This window comes from Sciurus vulgaris (assembly GCF_902686455.1).
Source record: "Sciurus vulgaris genome assembly, chromosome: 10".
Lineage (NCBI taxonomy): Eukaryota > Metazoa > Chordata > Mammalia > Rodentia > Sciuridae > Sciurus > Sciurus vulgaris.
The window spans coordinates 5,756,714-5,777,861 of NC_136470.1; the positions used below are offsets into that span (position 1 = coordinate 5,756,714).

At 37.6% G+C, this 21,148-nt stretch overlaps 1 protein-coding gene across 1 annotated transcript in view; it reads left to right on the forward strand.

The window, feature by feature from the left end:
- The window catches only part of BRWD1 (bromodomain and WD repeat domain containing 1), a 113,743-nt gene that overhangs the window by 4,917 nt on the left and 87,678 nt on the right, over positions 1 to 21,148 (forward strand). The window contains 4 exon segments of the mRNA XM_079155832.1: positions 5,482 to 5,632; positions 7,665 to 7,763; positions 8,292 to 8,452; positions 10,059 to 10,280. Of these exon segments, the coding sequence (XP_079011958.1) occupies positions 5,482 to 5,632; positions 7,665 to 7,763; positions 8,292 to 8,452; positions 10,059 to 10,280 (633 nt within the window).

Consider the following 21,148-nt stretch of genomic DNA (forward strand, 5'->3'; position numbering starts at 1 on the left):
CTAGCTTCTGGAGGTACTGGGCATAATTATTATTTTTTTAAAAGGTGGTTCTAATTGTCACTGTTTACAAATCTCCAGTTTATTTTAGATTTGTGATTGCTGTTAACTCCAACAATTGGGAGCAAGAATACTTTGGTACTTCTGCTTAAAAGAATTAAGATTGGCTGTCTTAATACCTCACTCTGCTTTAGCAATTGGGCCAGTTTTAATTCATAGATCTCCTGAAAATTTCAGTTAAGTTCTGAAGTGGGAAAGAGGAAGAAGAAACTAGAGTTACATGATTGGGCATGAGAATTTCAAAGGACTAGGTTTGTAAAGGAGGGGCTTGTTTGTTTATTTTGTACCAGGAGTTGAAAGCAGGGGCGTTTAACTGCTGAGCCACACCCCTAGCCCTTTTTATTTTATTAAATTTTTTTTAATAATTATTTTTATGCACTGTTAATTAAGGATTAAATCCAGTGTCCCACACATGCTAGGCAAGTGCTCAACTACTGAGCTACAGCCCCAGCCCCCGTTTTTAAATTTTGAGACAGGGTCTCACCAAATTGCTAAGGGCCTTACCAAGTTGCTGAGGCTTGCTTTGAACTTGGGCTCTTCCTGTTTCAGCATCCCATGTTTTTGGGATTGTAGGTGTGCACCACCACGTGTGGCTTTGACAGACTCTTTTTTTTTTTTTTTTTAATAATGTATTTTTTTTTTTATTGTAAACAAATGGGATACATGTTGTTTCTGTTTGTACATGGAGTAAAGGCATACCATTTGTGTAATCATACATTACATAGGGTAATGTTTGATTCATTGTTATTTTTTCCCTTCCCCCCACCCCTCCCACCCCTCTTTTCCCTCTATACAGTCCTTCCCTCCTCCATTCTTGCCCCCCTCTCTAACCCTAACCCTTCCCTCCCCCCATTATGTGTCGTCATCCACTTATTAGCGATATCATTCGTCCTTTGGCTTTTTGAGATTGGCTTATCTCACTTAGCATGATATTCTCCAATTTCATCCATTTGCCTGCAAATGCCATAATTTTATCATTCTTTATGGTTGAGTAATATTCCATTGTATATATATACCACAGTTTCTTTATCCATTCATCAATTGAAGGACATCTAGGTTGGTTCCACAGTCTGGCTATTGTGAATTGAGCAGCTATGAACATTGATGTGGCTGTATCTCTGTAGTATGCTGATTTTAAGTCCTTTGGGTATAGGCCAAGGAGTGGGATAGCTGGGTCAAATGGTGGTTCCATTCCAAGTTTTGTAAGGAATCTCCACACTGCTTTCCAGAGTGGCTGCACTAATTTGCAGCCCCACCAGCAATGTATGAGACTTGCAGCCCCACCAGCAGTGTATGAGTGTACCTTTTTCCCCACATCCTTGCCAACACCTGTTGTTGCTCGTATTCTTGATAATCGCCATTCTAATTGGGGTGAGATGGAATCTTAGTGGAGTTTTGATTTGCATTTCTCTTATTACTGGAGATGTTGAACATTTTTCCATATGTTTTTTGATTGCTTGTAGATCTTCTGTGAAGTGTCTATTCATTTCCTTAGCGCATTTGTCGACTGGATTATTTGTATTCTTGGTGTAGAGTTTTTTGAGTTCTTTATAGATTCTGGAGATTAGTGCTCTATCTGAAGTATGATTGGCAAAGATATTCTCCCACTCTGTAGGCTCTTTCTTCGCATTGCTGATAGTTTCCTTTGCTGAGAGAAAGCTTTTTAGTTTGAATCTATCCCAGTTATTGATTCTTGCTTTTATTTCTTGTGCTATGGGAGTCCTGTTAAGGAAGTCTGGTCCTAAGCCGACATGTTGAAGATCTGGACCTACTTTTTCTTCTATAATCTGCAGGGTCTCTGGTCTGATTCCGAGGTCCTTAATTCATTTTGAGTTTAGTTTCGTGCATGGTGAGAGATATGGGTTTAGTTTCATTCTGTTGCATATGGATTTCCAATTCTCCCAGCACCATTTGTTGAAGAGGCTATCTTTTCTCCATTGCATATTTTTGGCCCCTTTGTCTAGTATGAGAAAATTGTATTTATTTGGGTTTGTGTCCGTGTCCTCTATTCTGACAGACTCTTTTTTGGTGGGGAGGAGGAGCACTCAACCACGGAGCCACATCTCCAGCCCTGTTTTGTATTTTATTTAGAGACGGAGTCTCACTAAGTTATTTAGCACCTTGATTTTGCTGAGGTTGGCTTTGGATGCTCCATCCTCTGCCTCAGGCTGCTGAGCCACTGGGATTACAGGCATGTGCTACTGTTCTTGGCTTGACTGACAGATTTTTAAGCCTGTATTTTTCTTGATATTGTTGAAATTATTTTCCTAGTTACATTCATCTCTGTGCTTTTGTACTGAGCTGATTTCTTGCAGCAGTGTGTGGAAGTTTATGTATTGACCTTTGAGGTACAGAGTGCTAATTACTATTAGGAACCTTCTGAGGACTACCCTGGTTTTGTTGCTTTTCAGTTTTTTTTGTTTTGTTTTTGGGGGTGCTGGGGATTGAACCCAGGGCCTTGTGTTTGCAAGGCAAGCACTCTACCGACTGAGCTATCTCCCCAGCCCGCTTTTCAGTTTTGTGTTGGCATATCTGCCAGGAGGTGAGGAGCGTGAGTCGGATTGAGAAGTGAAAGGTATTTTATGGAGCTCTTGCTGCTGCCGGGGCTTATGAATAAAAACTTTACGTTGGGTCCAGGATTATTTTGTATTTGGGTTAATGATAACAGCAAAAGGTGATTTTTATCAATAGTTTATTACAGGTTATAACTATGGTACAGCTCTATAATTACAAGTTTGAGATTTTCTTTAGAGCAGTGTTTCTCCGTTTGAATCGTGGAGCATGTTGGCATCGCAGTGCTTTGGGGAGTGCTGCTGGCATTAGTGGTTGGGGACCAAGGACACTGGTCGGCATGTGGGGTTAGTCCTTCACAGTGATGTTTGTCATTCCTTGAATGCTGGCGATCTATGATTGTGATCCCTTAGGGATGCAGCTTTAAATTTTATGCTAGTTACATTAGTATCAGGTAACGTGCATACATGAATTAAAACTATAGTCTGTTTTTGTGTTTTATTTTTCTTAGTCTAACATCAAATACACATGAACATTTTATAGTATTCAAGTTGATAAATGCTGGCATATGTTACACCTGTGAACCCATCACCATAGTGAAGATGGTGAATGTGTCTCTCTTCCAGAAATCTTTGGTTCCTTGGAAATTCCTCCCCATACCCATGCACTACCTTGTCACGTTTGTCATGTTTGATATGTCCTCTGTGACTGTATTTAGTTTGTATTTCCTAGAGGTTAATATAAGTGAAATCATAGTTATGTACTTTTTTCTGGCTTTCAGCATAATTCAAAGATTCATGTATTCTGTCAGTTCATTTCTTTTATTGCTAAATTGTATTTTGTTGTGCAGATACATCAGTGTATTCATTCACCTATTAGTGAACATTTTTGTTGTATCTTTTTTCTATTGCAAAGCTGCCAACATTAATATATGAACTTCTCTGTGGACATGTGCTTTTTTTCATGCTTAAATACCTAGGAGTGGAATGGAGCATAGTATCACATGCCTGTAATCCCAGTGACACTGGAGGCTGAGGCAGGAGAATCTCAAAATCAAGGCCAGACTCAGCAATTTGGTGGGACTCTGAGCAACTTAGCAAGACCCTGTTTCAAAATAAAAAAGGACTTGAGACGTATCTCAGTGGTAAAGTGCCCTTGGGCTCAATGCCCAGGAAAAAAAAAAAAAAAAAAAAACTAGGAGTGGAATAGCTGGATTGTGTTAGGGTTATGTGTGTGCATATACTTTTTTTTTTTTTTTAAATAACTGAGGATTGAACCCAGGAGTATTCTACCTCTGAGCTAGATTCCCCAGTCCTTATTTTTGTTTTGAGACGGGGTCTCTCTCAGTTGCCTGCACTGGCCTCAAACTGGATATGCTCCTGCCTCAACCTCCTGCGTGACTGAGATTATGTCCTGAGGTGTATGCCCTGTGCTCAGCTTATGTATGATTTTTAAAGAAACTCTTGAACTGTTTTCAAAATTCCTGGTAGTGGTTTATTTTCCCATCGGTTTTCTCCAAATTTTTGCCATGTGTGGTCTGGTCAGTCCTTTTAATTGTAGCCATCCTCACAGGTGTGCAGTAGTATCTCCTTGCAGTTTCAGTGTTCATTTTACTACTTAATAATGTCCATCACCTTCACATGTTGATTTGCCATGTGTATTACCTTCTTTGGTGACATGTCTGTTCAAATCTTTTACTCTGTGTAAAATGGATTGTCACTGTTGAATTTTGAATATTGAGTATTGTTGAGTTTGAATAATGTTGAGAACTCAGTTCTTTATTCTGGGTATAGGTCCATCATGAGACATGTACTTGTCAAGTATCTTCCCTTGGCCTTTAGTAATCTCTTCATTTGCTTAAAAGTGTTTTTTTTTTTTTTTTTTTTTTTTTTTTTTGGTGCTGGGGTTTGAACCTAGGGCCTTGTGCTTGCGAGGCGAGCACTCTACCAACTGAGCTATCTCCCCAGCCTTTAACAGTGCTTTTGAAAAAAGGAAGATGTTTTGATGAAGTCTGGTTTATCATTTTTGTTCTTTCATGATTTGTGCTTTGGTTGTCGGGTTAGAATTCATTGCCTAACCCCAGGTCATAAAGGTTTTCTTTGATGTTTTATTTTACGAATTTTTTTTTTTTTTTTGGTACTGGGGATTGAACCCAGGGCCTTGTGCTTACAAGGCAAGCACTCTACCGACTGAGCTATCTCCCCAGCCCCTTTACGAATTTTTTTGACCTTAGGTTATTTGTGTTCCATCCTGAGATAATTTTTGTTGATGCTGGGAGGTGTGGATCCAAACTCATAATTTTTTGTTGAAAAGACTAATTTTTCCTCTACTGAATTACCTTTACACCTTAGTCAAAAATCAGTGGTCTAAATATATGCAGGTTTCATTTTGGACAATTTGTTCCATTGATCTCTTTATCTAAATACCAGTAATACACTATTTTGGTTTCTGTGGTTTTATAACTAGCCTTGAAAACCAATATTGTTAGCCCTGCTGCTATTGTTAGCCCTGCCGCTTTGTTCCCTTTCAAAGCTGCTTTGGCTTTTTTGTTATATTTATAGAGATTTAAGAATAATATTGTCAATTTAAAAAAAAATTGTCAATTTTAAAAAAAAAACAAAACCGGGCTGGGACTGTAGCTTAGTTGATAGAGTGCCTGCCTCCCAAGCACAAGGCCCTGGGTTCAATCCCCAGCACTGCAAAAAAACAAAAAAGCCCACTTGAATTTTGATTGGGATGGATTTGAATCTGTAGTTCAGTTCACTGTTTCAGTTGTCATGATTTCTTCCAGCATGTTTTGTACTTTTCAGTGTGTTTCACATGTGTTGTTAGATTTATCCCTAAGTATTTAATGTTTTTTTTTTTTTTTTTTTTATTATTTAGTGTGTTATTAAAACTTAACTCTCCAACCAGGTCTTGTCCAATAAGCATGTGGCTCCTGATCATCTGTTGCAAATCTGCCAGCGCATCGGTCCTATGTTGGATAAGGAAATTCCACCCAGTATTTCAAGAGTCACTTCTTTACTTGGTGCAGGAAGGCAGTCTTTGCTTCGTACAGCAAAAGGTACCTTAATTTGAAGAAGTGTTCTGCTTTGTATTAATAGCATAATAATTATTATAATTGTGACGTAATGTAAGCATTGTGGAAGAAAGGTGATATGTAACTTAAATCATGTGTGGACTATAAAATTCTCTGCATTTAGCATAGAACATTGAATCCTATTACATAAGTGTTTAATGGGTCTTCTGCATTTAAAAAATTGCTAAAGATACAGATGTTAAGCTAAAAAGCTTGAATTTATTCTGAGATGTGTTTGAGGTTTTATCAATGTGAGTTCTTAATTTTCCATTTTGTAGCTCACTCATAATTTATTGAATGTAATTGTATGTGTCTAATAAACTCTTTAAATGTTAGAAGTATTTCCTTTGCTATTTAGATTCCAAGAGCCCTTTGTTACAAGGGGAAGTGATTTTCTAAGGTTGGTAGTGGTTTGAAAACAAGCACCAAAAATGTAAAGTTGCATGGTTCTTTTTCATTTTTTTTTTCCACTAATTTTTTGGCAAAGTTATGTGCTAGCAAAATGTTTGAAATTGCTATTTTTCTGTTAGCTTGGTATAAATGACTTAGACTAAGTACCTGTATGTGATATGATCTATGTATATTGTGGCTAAACTGCTAATGAGCAAGATGGTTGGTTCCTCTGATCCCGAGGCTCCTCCCTTGACTCTCCAAGAGCAGTCGCTGGGATGCTCCCTCTTTAGAGGCACCATCAAGATATAAAGCTTGACTGAGGAAGAACAGCCTCCCCCTTGGTTCCCTGCCAGACTGGTTTGTCCAGTTAGCTGTTTCCTAGTGCTGCATAGCCATGCCACATGGTGGCTGTAATCAGGAAACGGTTGGTATTCCTCCTTCTCTGTGTCCCTATTCACCTGTAATTACTCTGTTGTAGGCTGTGACTTCGTAGTTACTGGGGTAGCCTGTTTTCCTGTTTTCTCTTCTGTGTCAAGCTCAATGTTGTGTTGTGATGAGCACTGCTTTAGAACTGGCAGAACTTAGAAGAGACTTGGTCAAGTGCGTAGGACAGGGCCCTGTTTCTCCATTGTTTTGTATGGTGCCATGAGAGGATGCCTTGTAACTGCTCTGTGGTCATGATAGTGGTAATGGATCCATTCATGTAAAACTCAATATGCCTGTTAGTTTGGGGCACCCGAGGCTCATGGAGGTTAAGTGTGATGCCGTCCCTCCCTTGTCTTTTGAGTTGTGAGGTAGTAAACTCCAGCACAGCAGACTGCCATGACCTGTGTCCTGCTGTTGTCTCCTAGGAGGGAAGACATTTTTTCTTCAGTTCATTTGCTTGTAGGTCAGGGAGGGATGGAACTTTTTGAGTTAGTGTTCAGACTCACAGATCCTGCATATGTGCTCTTCTCTGAAGGATCATCTGTGATCCTAAAATAAAGGGAAAGCTATTTGTTGGTACTTCCTAAAGAGACTATAAAGTCATGACAGTATTGGCCAAATTAATTTTAAGACTAAACAAGTCAAGGATTTTTATATGTCAAAGACATTAAATTTTTTCTCAATCTTTGATTTTTGAAAAGTTGGATCAGTTGTGATTAAGATCTTTAATCTTTAATATTATATAATTCTGCATTAAAAAATAAACACTTATTTGGCATTAAATGGGACTTGAAAAAAAATTGATTTTATTGCCCATTATTTCTGATCAATGGATCTCTTTAAAGGTCCTGAAACCTTTGAGCCTCAGTTACCTCATTTGTAAATTGGTGAAAATACCTACCTCACAGGGTTGTTGTGAGGGTTTAATGAGATAATGTATGTGGAAAGCACTTTGTGGATTGTAAAGTGCTACACAAATGTTAGTTGTTGTTGCTGCTGTATCTGAGATGTCTTAAGTTTTTTTTTTTCCCCCCCTTCAGAAATAGTCTAATAAACCACCAGGGCTTTTCTGTTAAAGTATATTATAGTTGGTAAAACTCTGAATAAACAGTTTATTACAATATACGTAAGTATTCTATAAAATCTTTCTTGGGGTTAACTTTCAAGATTTTATGTGTATCTAAAATTCATTTTAAAGACTGCAGGCACACAGTCTGGAAGGGCTCTGCCTTTGCTGCTCTTCACAGAGGAAGACCTCCTGAAATGCCCGTGAATTACGGCTCCCCACCAAATCTTGGTAAGTGAGGTTGGCCTGTGTGATACCTGAAGTTCTTTTAATTTCTTGACAAAATTTGTAAATGTTATATTAAACTTAAAAAGGAAATACCATAAGTGTTGCTTTTAAGTAGTAATATGTTTCAAATTTCAAATATTTTCTTAAAATAATAAAATTAACGCAATCATTATGTTAAGAAGTCTGGGTGTGGTGGTGCATGCCTGTAATCCCAGTGAGGGTGAGGCAGGAGGAATGTGAGTTCAAAACCAGCCTCAGCAACTTAGCGAGGCCCTGTCTCTAAATAAAATATAAAAAAGGACTGGGGATATGGCTCAGTGGTTCAGTGCCCCTGGGTTCAATCCCTGGTACCAAAATAAAAATTAAAATAGTAGTCTGTATTAGTGATTATGATAGAATAGAATTGGAAAGAAACTTGTGTCCTTAGAATTTCTCAAACATTCTGTGACCCTCTAGAAATTTAGTTTTTCTTGGTTTTTTACAAAAGTATTGGCCTTCCCCTTAACCATTTTCATTGTTTTTATTTCCTAGTGGAGATTCATCGAGGAAAACAGCTCACAGGGTGTTCCACTTTTAGCACAGCATTTCCAGGAGCTATGTATCAGCATATAAAAATGCACAGAAGGATTCTTGGACATCTATCTGCTGTGTACTGTGTAGCATTTGATAGAACAGGACATAGAATCTTTACAGTGAGTTACATTTTAAACTAAACTGGGTAGTCCCTGGAGCACTTTAGTGTGTGCTTCAGCATCATTTAGGAAATCTTATAAAATTTGTAGATTGTTTCCCGTCTTAAGAGATTTCAACCAAGTACGTCTGGTGTGGGGCCCATTAATTTGTTTTAAATAAGTACCTCAAAGTGATTTAGCAACAAATAGTCCTGTGTGCTGTTTTGAGAGCTGTGACTTAGAGCTGTTGTTCTTAAGCATGATCAAGGTTGCTTAGAAACATGCCCATCTGGCTGGTGCTGTGGCTGCTTGCTACTTGGGAGCCCGAGGCAGGAGGAGTGCAAGTCTGAGGCCTGTTTGTGCAACGTAGCTGGGCCTTGTATCAAAATGAAAATGGAAAGGGCTCGGGATGAAGCTTAGTGGTGGAGTGCCCCTGGGTTCATCCCTAATACTTCCCCACCTTTAAAAATATACATACACCCCTGGGTGCCACTGCCTGCAATCCCAATAGCGTGGGAGGTTGAGGCAGGCAGATTGCAAGTTCAAAGTGAGCTTCAGCAACTTAGCAAGGCTCTAAGCAACTTGGTGAGACCCTGTCTCAAAATTAAAAAAAAAAAAAATAATAAAAATAAAGAAAAAACAGGCTGGGGTTGTACCTGGGTGGTTAAGTGCCCCTCAGTTCAATCTCTGGTAACCCCCCCCTCCCAAACACACATACACACACACAATATTTATTTTTAGTTCACTTTGGACTTACTGAATTGGCATTTTGTAGTTAATCCAAGTGTGTATTAACCCAAAGTCCAAAAACAAGAAATTGCCAAGCCGTTAGAGAGATTCATACATGATTGATCACCGATTCTGGAAAATGGATTGATCATAGAAGAGCATTTCTGTGTTCAAGTAGTTATTGGAAAGCTCTACAGAAATATTTGGAATTTAATATTTTTAATGTTTTTAAGGGAAACTTAGAATGTGTGAGAAGCTTAACTTTAATTCTGCAGGTGTGAGATTCAGAGTGTATACTCTGATGAATGATGGGTGCTGGCTGGTACTGTAAATGGGAGACTTGAGTGCTTTTCCCTTTTTTTTTTTTTGCGGTACTGGGGATCGAACCCAGGGCCTTGTGCTTGCAGGGCAAGTACTCTACCAACTGAGCTATCTCCCCAGCCCACTTTTCCCACATTTTGAGGGGTGGTAGTTGGGAGGGATTGTCACTGAGTCATGTTTCTCAGGCTAAGAAATCTAGATCTGTCCCAACATTTATCATCTTATTTAACTTGATGAGCTGGACTAACATTTAGCCATTGTTAACCAATACAGTTGAGAAGGAATTTTTAGTTGAGTGTATCACTTGGTAGAGAATTTTGGGGAAAGTAGTATTTATAAGGTGATCTGACTCAGATATGGTAACTTCACAGTATCTTTATGTAGACTTTTTTTTTCCTTTGAAGAAAAATGGAACTCCTTACGTGTTTTGACCGTAAGAATCATTTACAGAGTGTTGTACAATTGGAAGGAAGGGAGGAGTTAGATATTTGATTTGCCTAGTATGTAAGAAGTACTGTATTCAGTGATTTAGAAGATTGGCTGTACTGACATTATGTTTGGTGTATTTTTTCTTAAGGGTTCAGATGATTGTTTGGTGAAGATTTGGTCAACACATAATGGCCGCCTGTTATCCACATTAAGAGGTCATTCTGCAGAAATTTCAGATATGGCGGTAAACTATGAGAACACTATGATTGCTGCAGGGAGCTGTGATAAAATTATCAGAGTGTGGTGCTTGAGAACTTGTGCCCCTGTTGCGGTGCTCCAAGGACACACAGGATCAATTACATCTCTACAGGTAAACTAGCTCAGTGGACACATGTGCTATCACCCTTGCCTTCAAAACTTTCTCTTTGGAATAGAAAAAGTATGAAAGGTGCTTAATAATCATATGATGTGTTTTAAAATTAGGTATAATCAAGAGAAAATTGTCATTTTTCTTCCGAAAATCATGGATGGGGTAATGCAAAAATAAAATGTAGCAGAACCTTATTTAAAAGCTTCGAGTGACTTATTGCCTCTTTGAAACTGAGTATTGAACTGAATGAATGTCAATTACAAACTGGTGACAGATTTTCTCTGGTTTTGGTGGTATTGGAGATTGAACCCATGGCCTCAGTCATGCTGGGCAGGTGCTGTACCACTGAGCTGCATCCCCAGCCCTCTTTATTTTTTATTTTATTTTCAGTACTGGAGATTGAATCTGGGGGATTTTTACTACTAAGCTACATCCCCAGCCCTTATTATTATTATTATTATTATTATTTATTTTTGAGAGAGTCTTGCTAAGTTGTCTAGGTTGAACTCTTAACAAGTACATGGGATTACAGGCATGTGCCACTGCACCCAACTATTTTTAAAACTTGTGAATTTTGATGAGTTGATTAAATTTGCCGAAATATTAGAAGAAAATGTCTTTTCCATAATAAGTGGAGGATTATCTTGAACCTTTACAAAATGGAGGGGTGTGGCACACCCCTGTGGACCTGTTAGCCTGTGGCTATCTTTCCCTGCCATTTTGCCTTGTGCCTAAAGTCTAGATTTCCTATTTCTTTTGCAGACATTTTAGTATGTATTTCTAAAAGACAAGGATCTGGTTTTTTTTTTTTTTTTTTTTTTTTTGTGCTGGGAATCGAACCCAGGGCCTTGTGCTTGCAGGGCAAGCACTCTACTGACTGAGCTGTCTCCCCAGCCCAAGGATCTGTTTTTGAAATACAACCAGGATATTATTATCACAAGATATTTATGTTCACATTTACAGTTACTTTGTGAATGGCATGATTTTATTTAGTTTGAATCAGGAGCAAAGTAAAGCCTGGACTTCACAGTTGGTGGCTATAGATTAAGAAAGGTAAACCATAAATTTTATCCCCCTTGCCAGTTTTTCTTTGTTGAAGGAACCTAGGTTGTTTGTTGTAGTTTACCCAGAGTTTGGATGTTAACAATTGAATCATTGTGGGGTTTAATATGGTCCTCTATTTCTCTTAAGTTGGTGGTTGTATCCAGAACAGTAGTTACCTTTAATGTGCATGAAAATCACCTGGAGGGCTTGCTTAAAACAACTCGTTAGGCACCAGTGTGAGGATTCTGAATTAAAATGTCTGGAATGGGACCTGAAAATTTGCATTTATATTGCAAGCTTCCAGATGCCACTGTTCATTGAGAATGGGTCACATTGAGATGTAAATTTTTGTGTCAGAAGAAGCAAAATGTCTGGGGATATCTCTACATTATATTCATTGATTGCTGCCTTAGATTCATTAGTTTACTTGAGACTGAAAATGGTGCTATTCTGCCATTTTTTTGAAAATTACATTTTGTTAAATTGAAGTCACTTGTTAGATGATTTGTAAGGCTTTTAGCAGCATGTTTGTGTCTGTGATTTGAAGTTGGTTAAAATTATGGGAGCGGTTCAGTTTTTACATGTGGTTTTCTCTAGGCTATACATTATTGGTCTTTTTATGTGGTGTGAAGTTCTGTGCTAAAAGGTGACTTGGCGTGGGGGTGGTGCCTGTAGTCCCAGCTACTCAGGAGTCTGAGGTGGATCACCTGAGCCTGGGAATTGGAGATAGCTCAGGCACCAAGAGAAATCCTGTTTTAAGAGGGAAAAAAGTGACTTTTCAACACTTCTGGTCAGTATTCTCAAAGACACAAGTTATTTATTTTTTATGAAGAAGTTATATTGAAATTGTGTTTTATTTTGAAAGTTTAAGGAAGAACTTTGGATGTACATTTAATTTTAGGCAAGAAATAGTTCTGTGGAAGGTTTTATAGTTGGAAAGTTAAATCCTAGATAGATTTCATAGTTTATATTTTATAATTTGATGTGAACTTGTAGGCAGTATAGCAGCAAATAAGAAAACCTATGCTACTTTGATAGGATGTGTATTTTCAAGCCATTTTGTCATTCTTCAATGTGAAAATGGAACTCTGGTCTTTCCTGAAACCATTCGTTTGGTAATGGGGGCCCATGATTGTTCGTTGTCACCCAGAGGGGTTCCAGGGAGATCCTAGAGAGAGGAATCTCAATTTAGGACCTCACCTGACTGAATGGAATTTTAGCATGTATGTTATATACTGAGGCATGAGATAGATTGAGGAAAGCTAGGACTACACAGTGAAGAGAGCATGCGGGCTATCATTTGAGAGAAGAGTGTTTGGGTTCTTGGATTCTTTTAAAGAAAACTTGGTGAGGTGGGCATTAAAGTATTGGGGATGGTATTAGTATCAGGTGATCCCATGATGGTTTAGTGGACTGGCTACTCTGTCTTTGACATTTACATTATCTGATCAAAAGAAATAACAAGGAGAAAGTACCCTATTTTGATCTCCCTTTGTGTAGTCTGTTCTAAAAATGTATTAATGGGCTAATTAACGGTGCACAGGGCATTTTTTTTTTTTATATAAGTAAGTTAATTTTCAGTAACTTCAGTTTTTTAGTGCAGATTTGTACATTTCCCAGAAATTTGGGAGTGACAGGTCTGGAGAAAAACTGACTTGGAGAGTGACAGGTCTGGAGAAAAACTGACTTGGAGAGACAAGCCTGACAGAGAACTGGCCTGGGAAGGAAGACATGTGGGACTTTACCACAGGCTTAGATTATAGTTAGTCTTTTTTCCCCTTTTTGAAAGTTTCCTTTTTATCTTGAATTTCTTTTATTCTATCCTATTTCATTCATCACTGAATTTATCTGAAAAATCTACTTAGATGGTAGTATTGTTTAAAATATATTTTTAGTTGTAAGTGGACCTTTATTTTTATGTGTTGCTGAGAATTGAACCCAGTGCCTCATACATGCTAGGCAAGTGCTCTGCCACTGAGCCACAACCTGGCCCTGTAAATAAATATTTTTATTTGCTCTCAGAAGTTGTACTTGCCACTGATTACTTGAAGCTTCCATACTTGGTATCTATAGTAGTCATTTTTTAATTTCAGTAAAGTTTTTTTTTTCCAATTTATTAAAGTGCAAGTAATACTGTTTACAGAAAGATTAGACATTAAGAGCAAATAAAATAAAACTTCTTAACATATAGGAATAATCACTGGTCGTATTTTAGAATGTACTTTTCTTAAGGAAAGCACAACAGATTTCATTTTAATCCACTATATATTCTTTGGTGTCTTTTTTTTGGGGGGGGGGGGGCTACGGGGGATTGAACCCAGGGGCGCTTAGCCACTGAATCATATCCCCAGCTCTTTTTTTTTTTTTTTTTTTTTTAATAAAAAAAAAATTTTTTTTGTAATTGTAGATTAACAGAGAAATCCTTTTTTAAGTGATGCTAAGGATCGAATCCAGTGCCTTACACATGCTAGGCAAGTACTCTGCCTCTGAGCCACAGCCCCAGCCTCCCAGCCCTTTTTTATTTTGTTTAGAGACAGGGTCTCACTAAATTGCTTAGGAGCTTGCTAAATTGTTGAGGCTGACTTTGAGCTCGTGATCCTCCTGCCTCAGTCTCCTGAGGCACTGCACCTGGCTAAGCCAGTGTATATTCTGGAAGATGTTAGTAATAAGGCATAACCAGTTATAGCCAGAAGTAGAATCTCTGGTTAATCTGACAGTAGTTTGTAGTTTGTGTACTTTCCCCAGGAATGAAACATCTCAATATATAGTTGACTCAAACTGGTTTTCTTTTTAAAGACAACTGAAAATTCTGGAAAGAGATGAAAAAAACCCTGAAGTACCAATATAATGAGAAATTAAGTTGTCAGAATGTGATGTGCAAAGCCTAGAGAGAGGAACCTTTCGTTAGGAGGCATTGGCCAATTTCAGAGAAGTGAGCTTGGATGCTTAATAGATGGAAGTTAAGATCTTGAGTTTGAGAACCAGTGGAGTTGCATCATGGAAGCAAGGATAAGCCAGATAAATCTACCTTCACAAAATCTGAAGCCAGGCTTCTAGTCATCTTAATTCACCTGGATTGGGTAATCTGGGATTGCTGGGCCCTTGATCCACCTGCAGATGTTAGAGGAAGATAACATCTTGAGCTTTGTGCTTTGTAGCTTTCTATATATGATATTGACACTAAAATATAATAAGGTATAAGAATAGAAAAAATACAATGTATAGGAGACGAACATGACCAGAAATAGGAGAAATAACAGGTGAAAGAAATAGTTTCAGAGGATCCAGGCAATGGATGTTCCAGATCCATCTTGGAAATATCTGTTTTGTAAGTTCCTCTAAATAAAAAACCAAACAAAATAATAAATTAAAAAAAAAAAATCAGAGGGGGCTGGGGCGATAGCTCAGTCGGTAGAGTGCTTGCCTTGCAAGCACAAGGCCCTGGATTCGATCCCCAGCACCCCAAAAAAAAAAAAAAAAAATCAGAATAAAAAGGTAGTAAAAAGGAAATTCTAGGATTGAAATACATAACTGAATTTAAGAATTGAGTGGATGATTTTAACATCATATAGACAACTGAAGATATTGGAGAATTAGTGAACTGGGAGTGAGGTCAAAGAAAATAAGTAGGATTGAAGCAGAGCAAATAGGTTGGAGTACACTGGAAGGAGCATGAGAGACTTAGCTGCCGGGTGTGGTGGTGCACACCTGTCTCCCAGCAATTTGGGAGACTGAGACGGGACGATTCAAAGTCAGCCTCAGGAATTTAGCAGGAACCCAAGCAATTTATCAAGACCCTGACTCAAAATGGAGGCTGGGGGTAAGGGGGAGGGCTGGGGATATGGCTCAGCGGTTAAGTGCCCCTGGGTTCAATCCCTGGTATCAAAAAAAAAAAAAAAAAAAAAAAAAAAAAAAAAACACAAAACTATAGAAAAAAAACAAAAGGCAAGTAGAAATCTTTTCATCCAGAGGAAGAGAGATACTGCCAGCCTCTCAGTAGAAGCAATGGAAGTTGATAGATAAAGGAGTAATATTTTTAAAGTATGAATAGAAAATGTTTGCCAGTCAAGAATTCTGAAGCTATTGAAGGTATTGAAGACAAAGTATAATAAATGCACTTTTAGACAAAATGATGATTTCTTAGCATTGGAATAGTATTAAATGGAATTTGAAATAGTATTTAGAGAGGGAATAGTATTTAGAGAGGGAATGTGATCCTGGTGGAAGTTTGGAGATGGAAGAAGAAATGAAGAGTCAAAAAAAATGTGTGTGGGAGTATAAATGAACATTGTTAATAGTATAAACAAGTATATTTTTTGGGTTTTAATCTACATGTGATTACATAGCGTGCATATTGGGAGGTGGTAGCTTTAGTGTTCTAAGGTTTTTTTTCATTGTTTGAGAAGTGGAAAATATGTTATATTTTAAGGTAAAGGTGCATTTTTGTCAAACTCTTAACAGCTAAAAAAAAAACAGTTAGAGAAAGTATAAACCAGGATTGGTAGCACATGCCTGTAATCCCAGTAGATCAGGAATCTGAGGCAGGAGGATCGAAAGCTCAAACCAGCCTCAGCAACTTATCAGACCCTGTTGCAAAAAAAAAAAAAAAAATAAAAAGAGCTGAGATGTGACTCAGTGGTAAAGTGCCTCTGGGTTCAATCCCCAGTACCAAAAAATGAAGTATGAACTACTAAGCTACTAGAGACTGGAAGTAGGTCTTGTTAAAAAGAAAGCAAGAGGGCTGGGGTTGTGGCTCAGTGGTGGAGTGCTTGCCTAGCATGTGTGAGGCACTGGGTTCGATCCTCAGCATCACATAAAAATAAATAAAAAAAGAAAGTTTAAAAAAAAGAAAGGAAAGAAAGAAGCAACCTATGGAGAGAACTGAGTATATTAGGACATCATTAAATGTCAGTATGAGCATAATTACATTAGTGGTAAATGAATTAAATGGTCCAGATAAGAGGCAGAGACTTCAAACTTAGTTAAAAAATAAAACCCAACTATATGCCTTACTTTCAATATAAGAATATACAATGGGGCTGGGGATAGAGCTCAGTTGTAGAGTGCTTGCTTCTCAAGCACCAGGCCCTTGATTCATTTCCCAGCACCACACACACACACTGTCAAAAGTAGAAGATGGGAGAAATTATTTTGCAGACATTAATCAGAAGGCTGGTGCAGTCATAATTATATCATAGATTTGAGGCAAATAACATCTTTAGCAAGAAAGGGATAATTGATAGTGATCAAACATTTCATTAAACAAGAGTTTTCAGTTTGTATTCAGTAGTATAGCCTCAAAATACGTAAAACAAAAGTAGATCCTTTAGCAAGAAATAGACTTTCATAATTGTAATGGGGAAATTTAGGTATCTCTGTCTCTTAGTGACTGAAATAATCTATTAAGAATATAGATTTGAGGGGCGCCGTTGTAGTTTAGAGGCAGAACTCTTGCCTAGCATGTGTGAGGCACTGGGTTCGATCCTCAGCACCACATAAAAATAAAATTATTGTGTCCATTTACAACTATAAAAAAAGAAAAAATATAGATTTGAACTAAGAGTCTTGTTCTGTTACACATTTAGAACCTTGCATTTAATATTTATATCACTTCTTTTTGGTCATTAAATAGGGTGTTTATTGTGTAAATATTGTCCCCATTTTCTGAGCATCAAAGCGTCAGTCTCAACAGATTTAAAAGTACTGTAATTATACTGTTGACAGAAGACATCTATAATGAAGACAGATTACCAACAGCCAGAATTGTTAACAGAGCAGTCTTTAATTTTATAAGTTAATTAATAAAATAACCCAAACACCAATGAAGAAATAACAGTAGACATTTAAGAATTTTTAAACTGGTTAGGAATGAAACTATTACAAATTAAAATTAGTGAGAGGTACTGTTTGGGATTCAACCTCTAAAGTTTTGTTGCTTTGTGATTCTTGCCTCTGGTTCTCAGACCTCTCTGTAGTTCCTCTGTTGAATAGGATTGACCTGTGTCACTTACAGAGTACAGGGAAAATAATGTAGTGTGACTCTTAATGCTAGGTAGTACAGACATGACAGCATCTGCACTATGGGGAATCACTCATTTTGAGGAAAGCCAGCTGTCAGATAAGGACAGGCAGTCTTATATGAAGGTTTTTGTGGTAGTAACTGAAATCTCCCACTCAGTCATGTGAGCAAGCCATTTTGCAAGCAGATCCTTTATCCTCAGTTAAGTCTTCATGTGACTGTAGCCAGGTCAGTGTATTGACTACAGCCTCATGAGTCAGACATAGCTAGCTGAACTCCTGATTCTTGTCTCAATGGAGACTCTGAGATAATAGATAATGTTGTTTTGGGCAGCTTAATTTTGGGATGATTTGCCATATAGCTATATATATTTAATATATAGTTGAAGTTTTGCTGCAAGGGAGATTTATAGCATTCGATGCATATGTTGAAAAGAAAGCAGAAAAGCAAGGCCCAGTGGTGCATCCCTGGTCCCAACTACTCAGGAGGCTGAAGCAGGAGGATTGCTTGAGACCAGGAATTTGAGACCAGCTTGGCAGCAGAGAGACCCTATCTCTTAAAAAAAAAGAAAAAAAAGAAAAAAAAAAAAAAGGTAAAAAAGTTGAAATTCAGAGAGATCCAAGTGTATTTTTGAGAAATTGGAAGACAACCAATAGAGAAGGAAGGATTTATGAAGAGAAGTATAGATGGAAAAATATCAGTAGAATGGTTTTTGAAAAACTATTCTGATAAAATACTTAGATTAATCATGGAACAAAAATTTGTGACAGATAATCATCAGATTTGAAAAAGTTATCACTACATAGCCTTCATATAAAAAAAGAGAGGATATTATAAATAGATTGGTAAAAATGGAAACTAAATACTCAAAAAAAAAAAAAAAAAAACTTATCAAGACTCACACAGCTAGGCATGGTGGTCCATGCCTATAGTCCCAGTGGCTCATGAAGCTCAGGCAAGAGGATCACAACTTCAAAGCCAGCCTTAGCTATTTAGCGAGACCCTAAACAGCTTAGTGAGACCCTGTCTCAAAATAGTAAAGTCTGGGGATGTGGCTTAGTGGTTAAGTGCCCCTGGGCTCGATCCCTGGTACATCCCTCCTTACCCCCTCACCCCCACCCCATCAAAAAACAAAATAAACTGAATAGACCTGTAACTGTTGAATGCACTGACTCAGTAGTTAAAGATCTTTTTCATCTCTGAATGTTTGTCAAAAATGTTTCATCTGATTCTCATCTGGAAGCAATCAAACAAATTGAGGAAAATCTGTGGCCTGTGTAACAAATCTATATCCTTCAAAGTTTAGTTTTGAGAAATACCACCCCCCCCCCAAAAAAAAAAAAAGTTTATAAGAAGCCTCAGGAAAGTGACAAATGTAAATACAGTGTGTGAGCCTTGATTTGGGTCCTGGTCTTAGGAGAGAGAAATCCCATAAAGTACATTTTGAGAAATTGGGGGAAATTTGAATATGGATTGTGTATTAATAAGTGTGTCAGTATTACATTTCTTGAGTGTTTATAGCTGTATTGTGTGGGACAGTGTCATTGATCTTTGGAGATGGGATAAGGGTTTCAGTGAGGTGATAGGATTTGTGGCTAAGTGTTAAGCTTTGGTGAATCTTGGTGACTGTTATGGGTGCTCATTGTACTTTCTCATGACTATAGATTAAGAATATTGCAAAATTAAATGGAGAAAAGTAACACTGTATCACTGCAGCTGTTCACTCTTAGCAGGGAAGAAAAAAACAAAAATATGTAACTATTGGAAAGAGATAAAATTCTAATTTTTCAAGTTTGATGGTTTACTTAAAAAGTCCAAGAGAATCCATTGAAAATGCCTCCTCAACAAGTAACATTTATTTTAGGAAATAAGAGCTGTGGACCTAGGTAGTGGTGATGGCCCAGTAGCTTTGTGAACATAGGTGAATGCCTCTAAATTTCCTGATTTTCAAGTGATTAATGAGGTGTGATTTACATTAGGTGAATTTACCTCCTTCCCCCAAAACACAGTACTAGCTCAGTCTAAAAGGCACATGTCAGAGCACACAGGAAGAATTGCATTTTAATAGTTTATAGGAAAACAAACTACCATTGAACAATACATTCTTTAATAGCAAAACAGGATTAGCATACATTCAAGACACCTCATTGTGCTAATAAATAAGATATAAAAAATGTTATTATAACTTATAGTACTGAATTTACTATATGATAACATAAATTATTAACATCCTCATCAGGTATTAAGTACATGATAGCCACATCCCAAGCCCTTTTAATTTTATTATTTAAAGATTCTTTTTAGTTGTAGATGCACTTTATTTATTTATTTATTTTTATTTTTATGCAGTGCTGAGGATCAAACCCAGGGCTTCACATGTGCTAGGCAAGCCCTCAACCGTTGAGCTATAGCCCTAGTCCCAAACCCTTTTTGAGTTAGTCTCACCAAGTTGCTTAGGGCCTCACTCAGATGTTGAGATTGACATTGAACTTGTAATTCTCCTACCTCAGCTTCCTGAGGCTCAGGGATCATAGCTATGTGCCACTGTGTCCACTCTTACTGATGCTTTTATTTAAGATTTAGTTAGCTAATTTTAGAAAAACAAGATGCTGCTTTTTAATATCCAGAAGCATATATTACAGTCATTGAAGAATAGCTTGTAGACAGTAAAACAAGGCAGTGTCAGTAATGCTGCATTGGGAGCTGGTACATTTAGGTTGATTGGAATGCTATTGGCTCTTCATTATATTTTGGTTGTTTCTTTTTAGTCAGTATTTTGCTGTCAGATCTTTTATCTGCTTTTGGCATTTTCTGTTAAAGTTCATAGTTATTTTTTGCTGTTAAGTTCAAATTGGCTACCCACTTTACCCATTTTCTGCCTTTATGAGCACTTTGAATATAAACTTGGGTTCCTACAACTTACCATGTTTTCTCTGACTTTTTTACTTGTGCTCATATTACTCTTTTGCTAAGTATGATTTTTCTTGTTTTCCCCCTTCATTTTCTAAACCTTCCTGAATGTCTGTGAACCAAATTGATCTTCTTTTCTAAATGGCCTTTGTTTAGCACACTTGGTAATTTATTAAATGCAAATGTAAAACTACGATGTGATCTTGCATTTTCTCATGATATTTTGTGGTACTAAATTTTTTTTAGTTATAGGTGGACACAATATCTTTATTTTTTTATGTGGTGCCTAGGATCGAACCCAATGCCTCACAGGTAAGAGGCAAGTGCTCCACCATTGAGCTGCAGCCCCAGCCCTGTGATATTATTTTTTAAACCTTTATATCATTGATCTATTTGAAATGTGTCCTGATGGCACAGTGTGAAGCATGGATCTAGGCTTATTCCCCATTAGTGCTTGAGTGTTGGCATGACATTTAAGCAGTGTACTATTTCCTTGCCAGATCCTGTGTGTGTCAGGGGGTAGGCACTCTACCAGGAGGAATCTACCAGTAAGCTGTACCCTAACTGTTTTAATTTTTTTAACTTGAGACTATCTCGTTAAGTTGCCAGGCTGCCTTGAGCTTGTGACCCTTCTGTCTCAGCCTTCTGGGTGGCTCAGATGACAGGCCTGTGCTAGGCCCCTCATTTTGTATTAGCGGCTGTTCTTTAACTTTAAAGCCTTTCTGTTGGTCATTCTGTCAAGGTGGTGATTGTGCCCAGTGGTTTTAATTACCAATACCCTGTGATGTGCTTTAATATCCTACACTGAGAATTTATTGTGTAAAGATTTTCTGGTTTTTCTTCGTGTTTAGTTTTGAATATTGTCTTTTATTGAGATCATATAACAAATTAACAC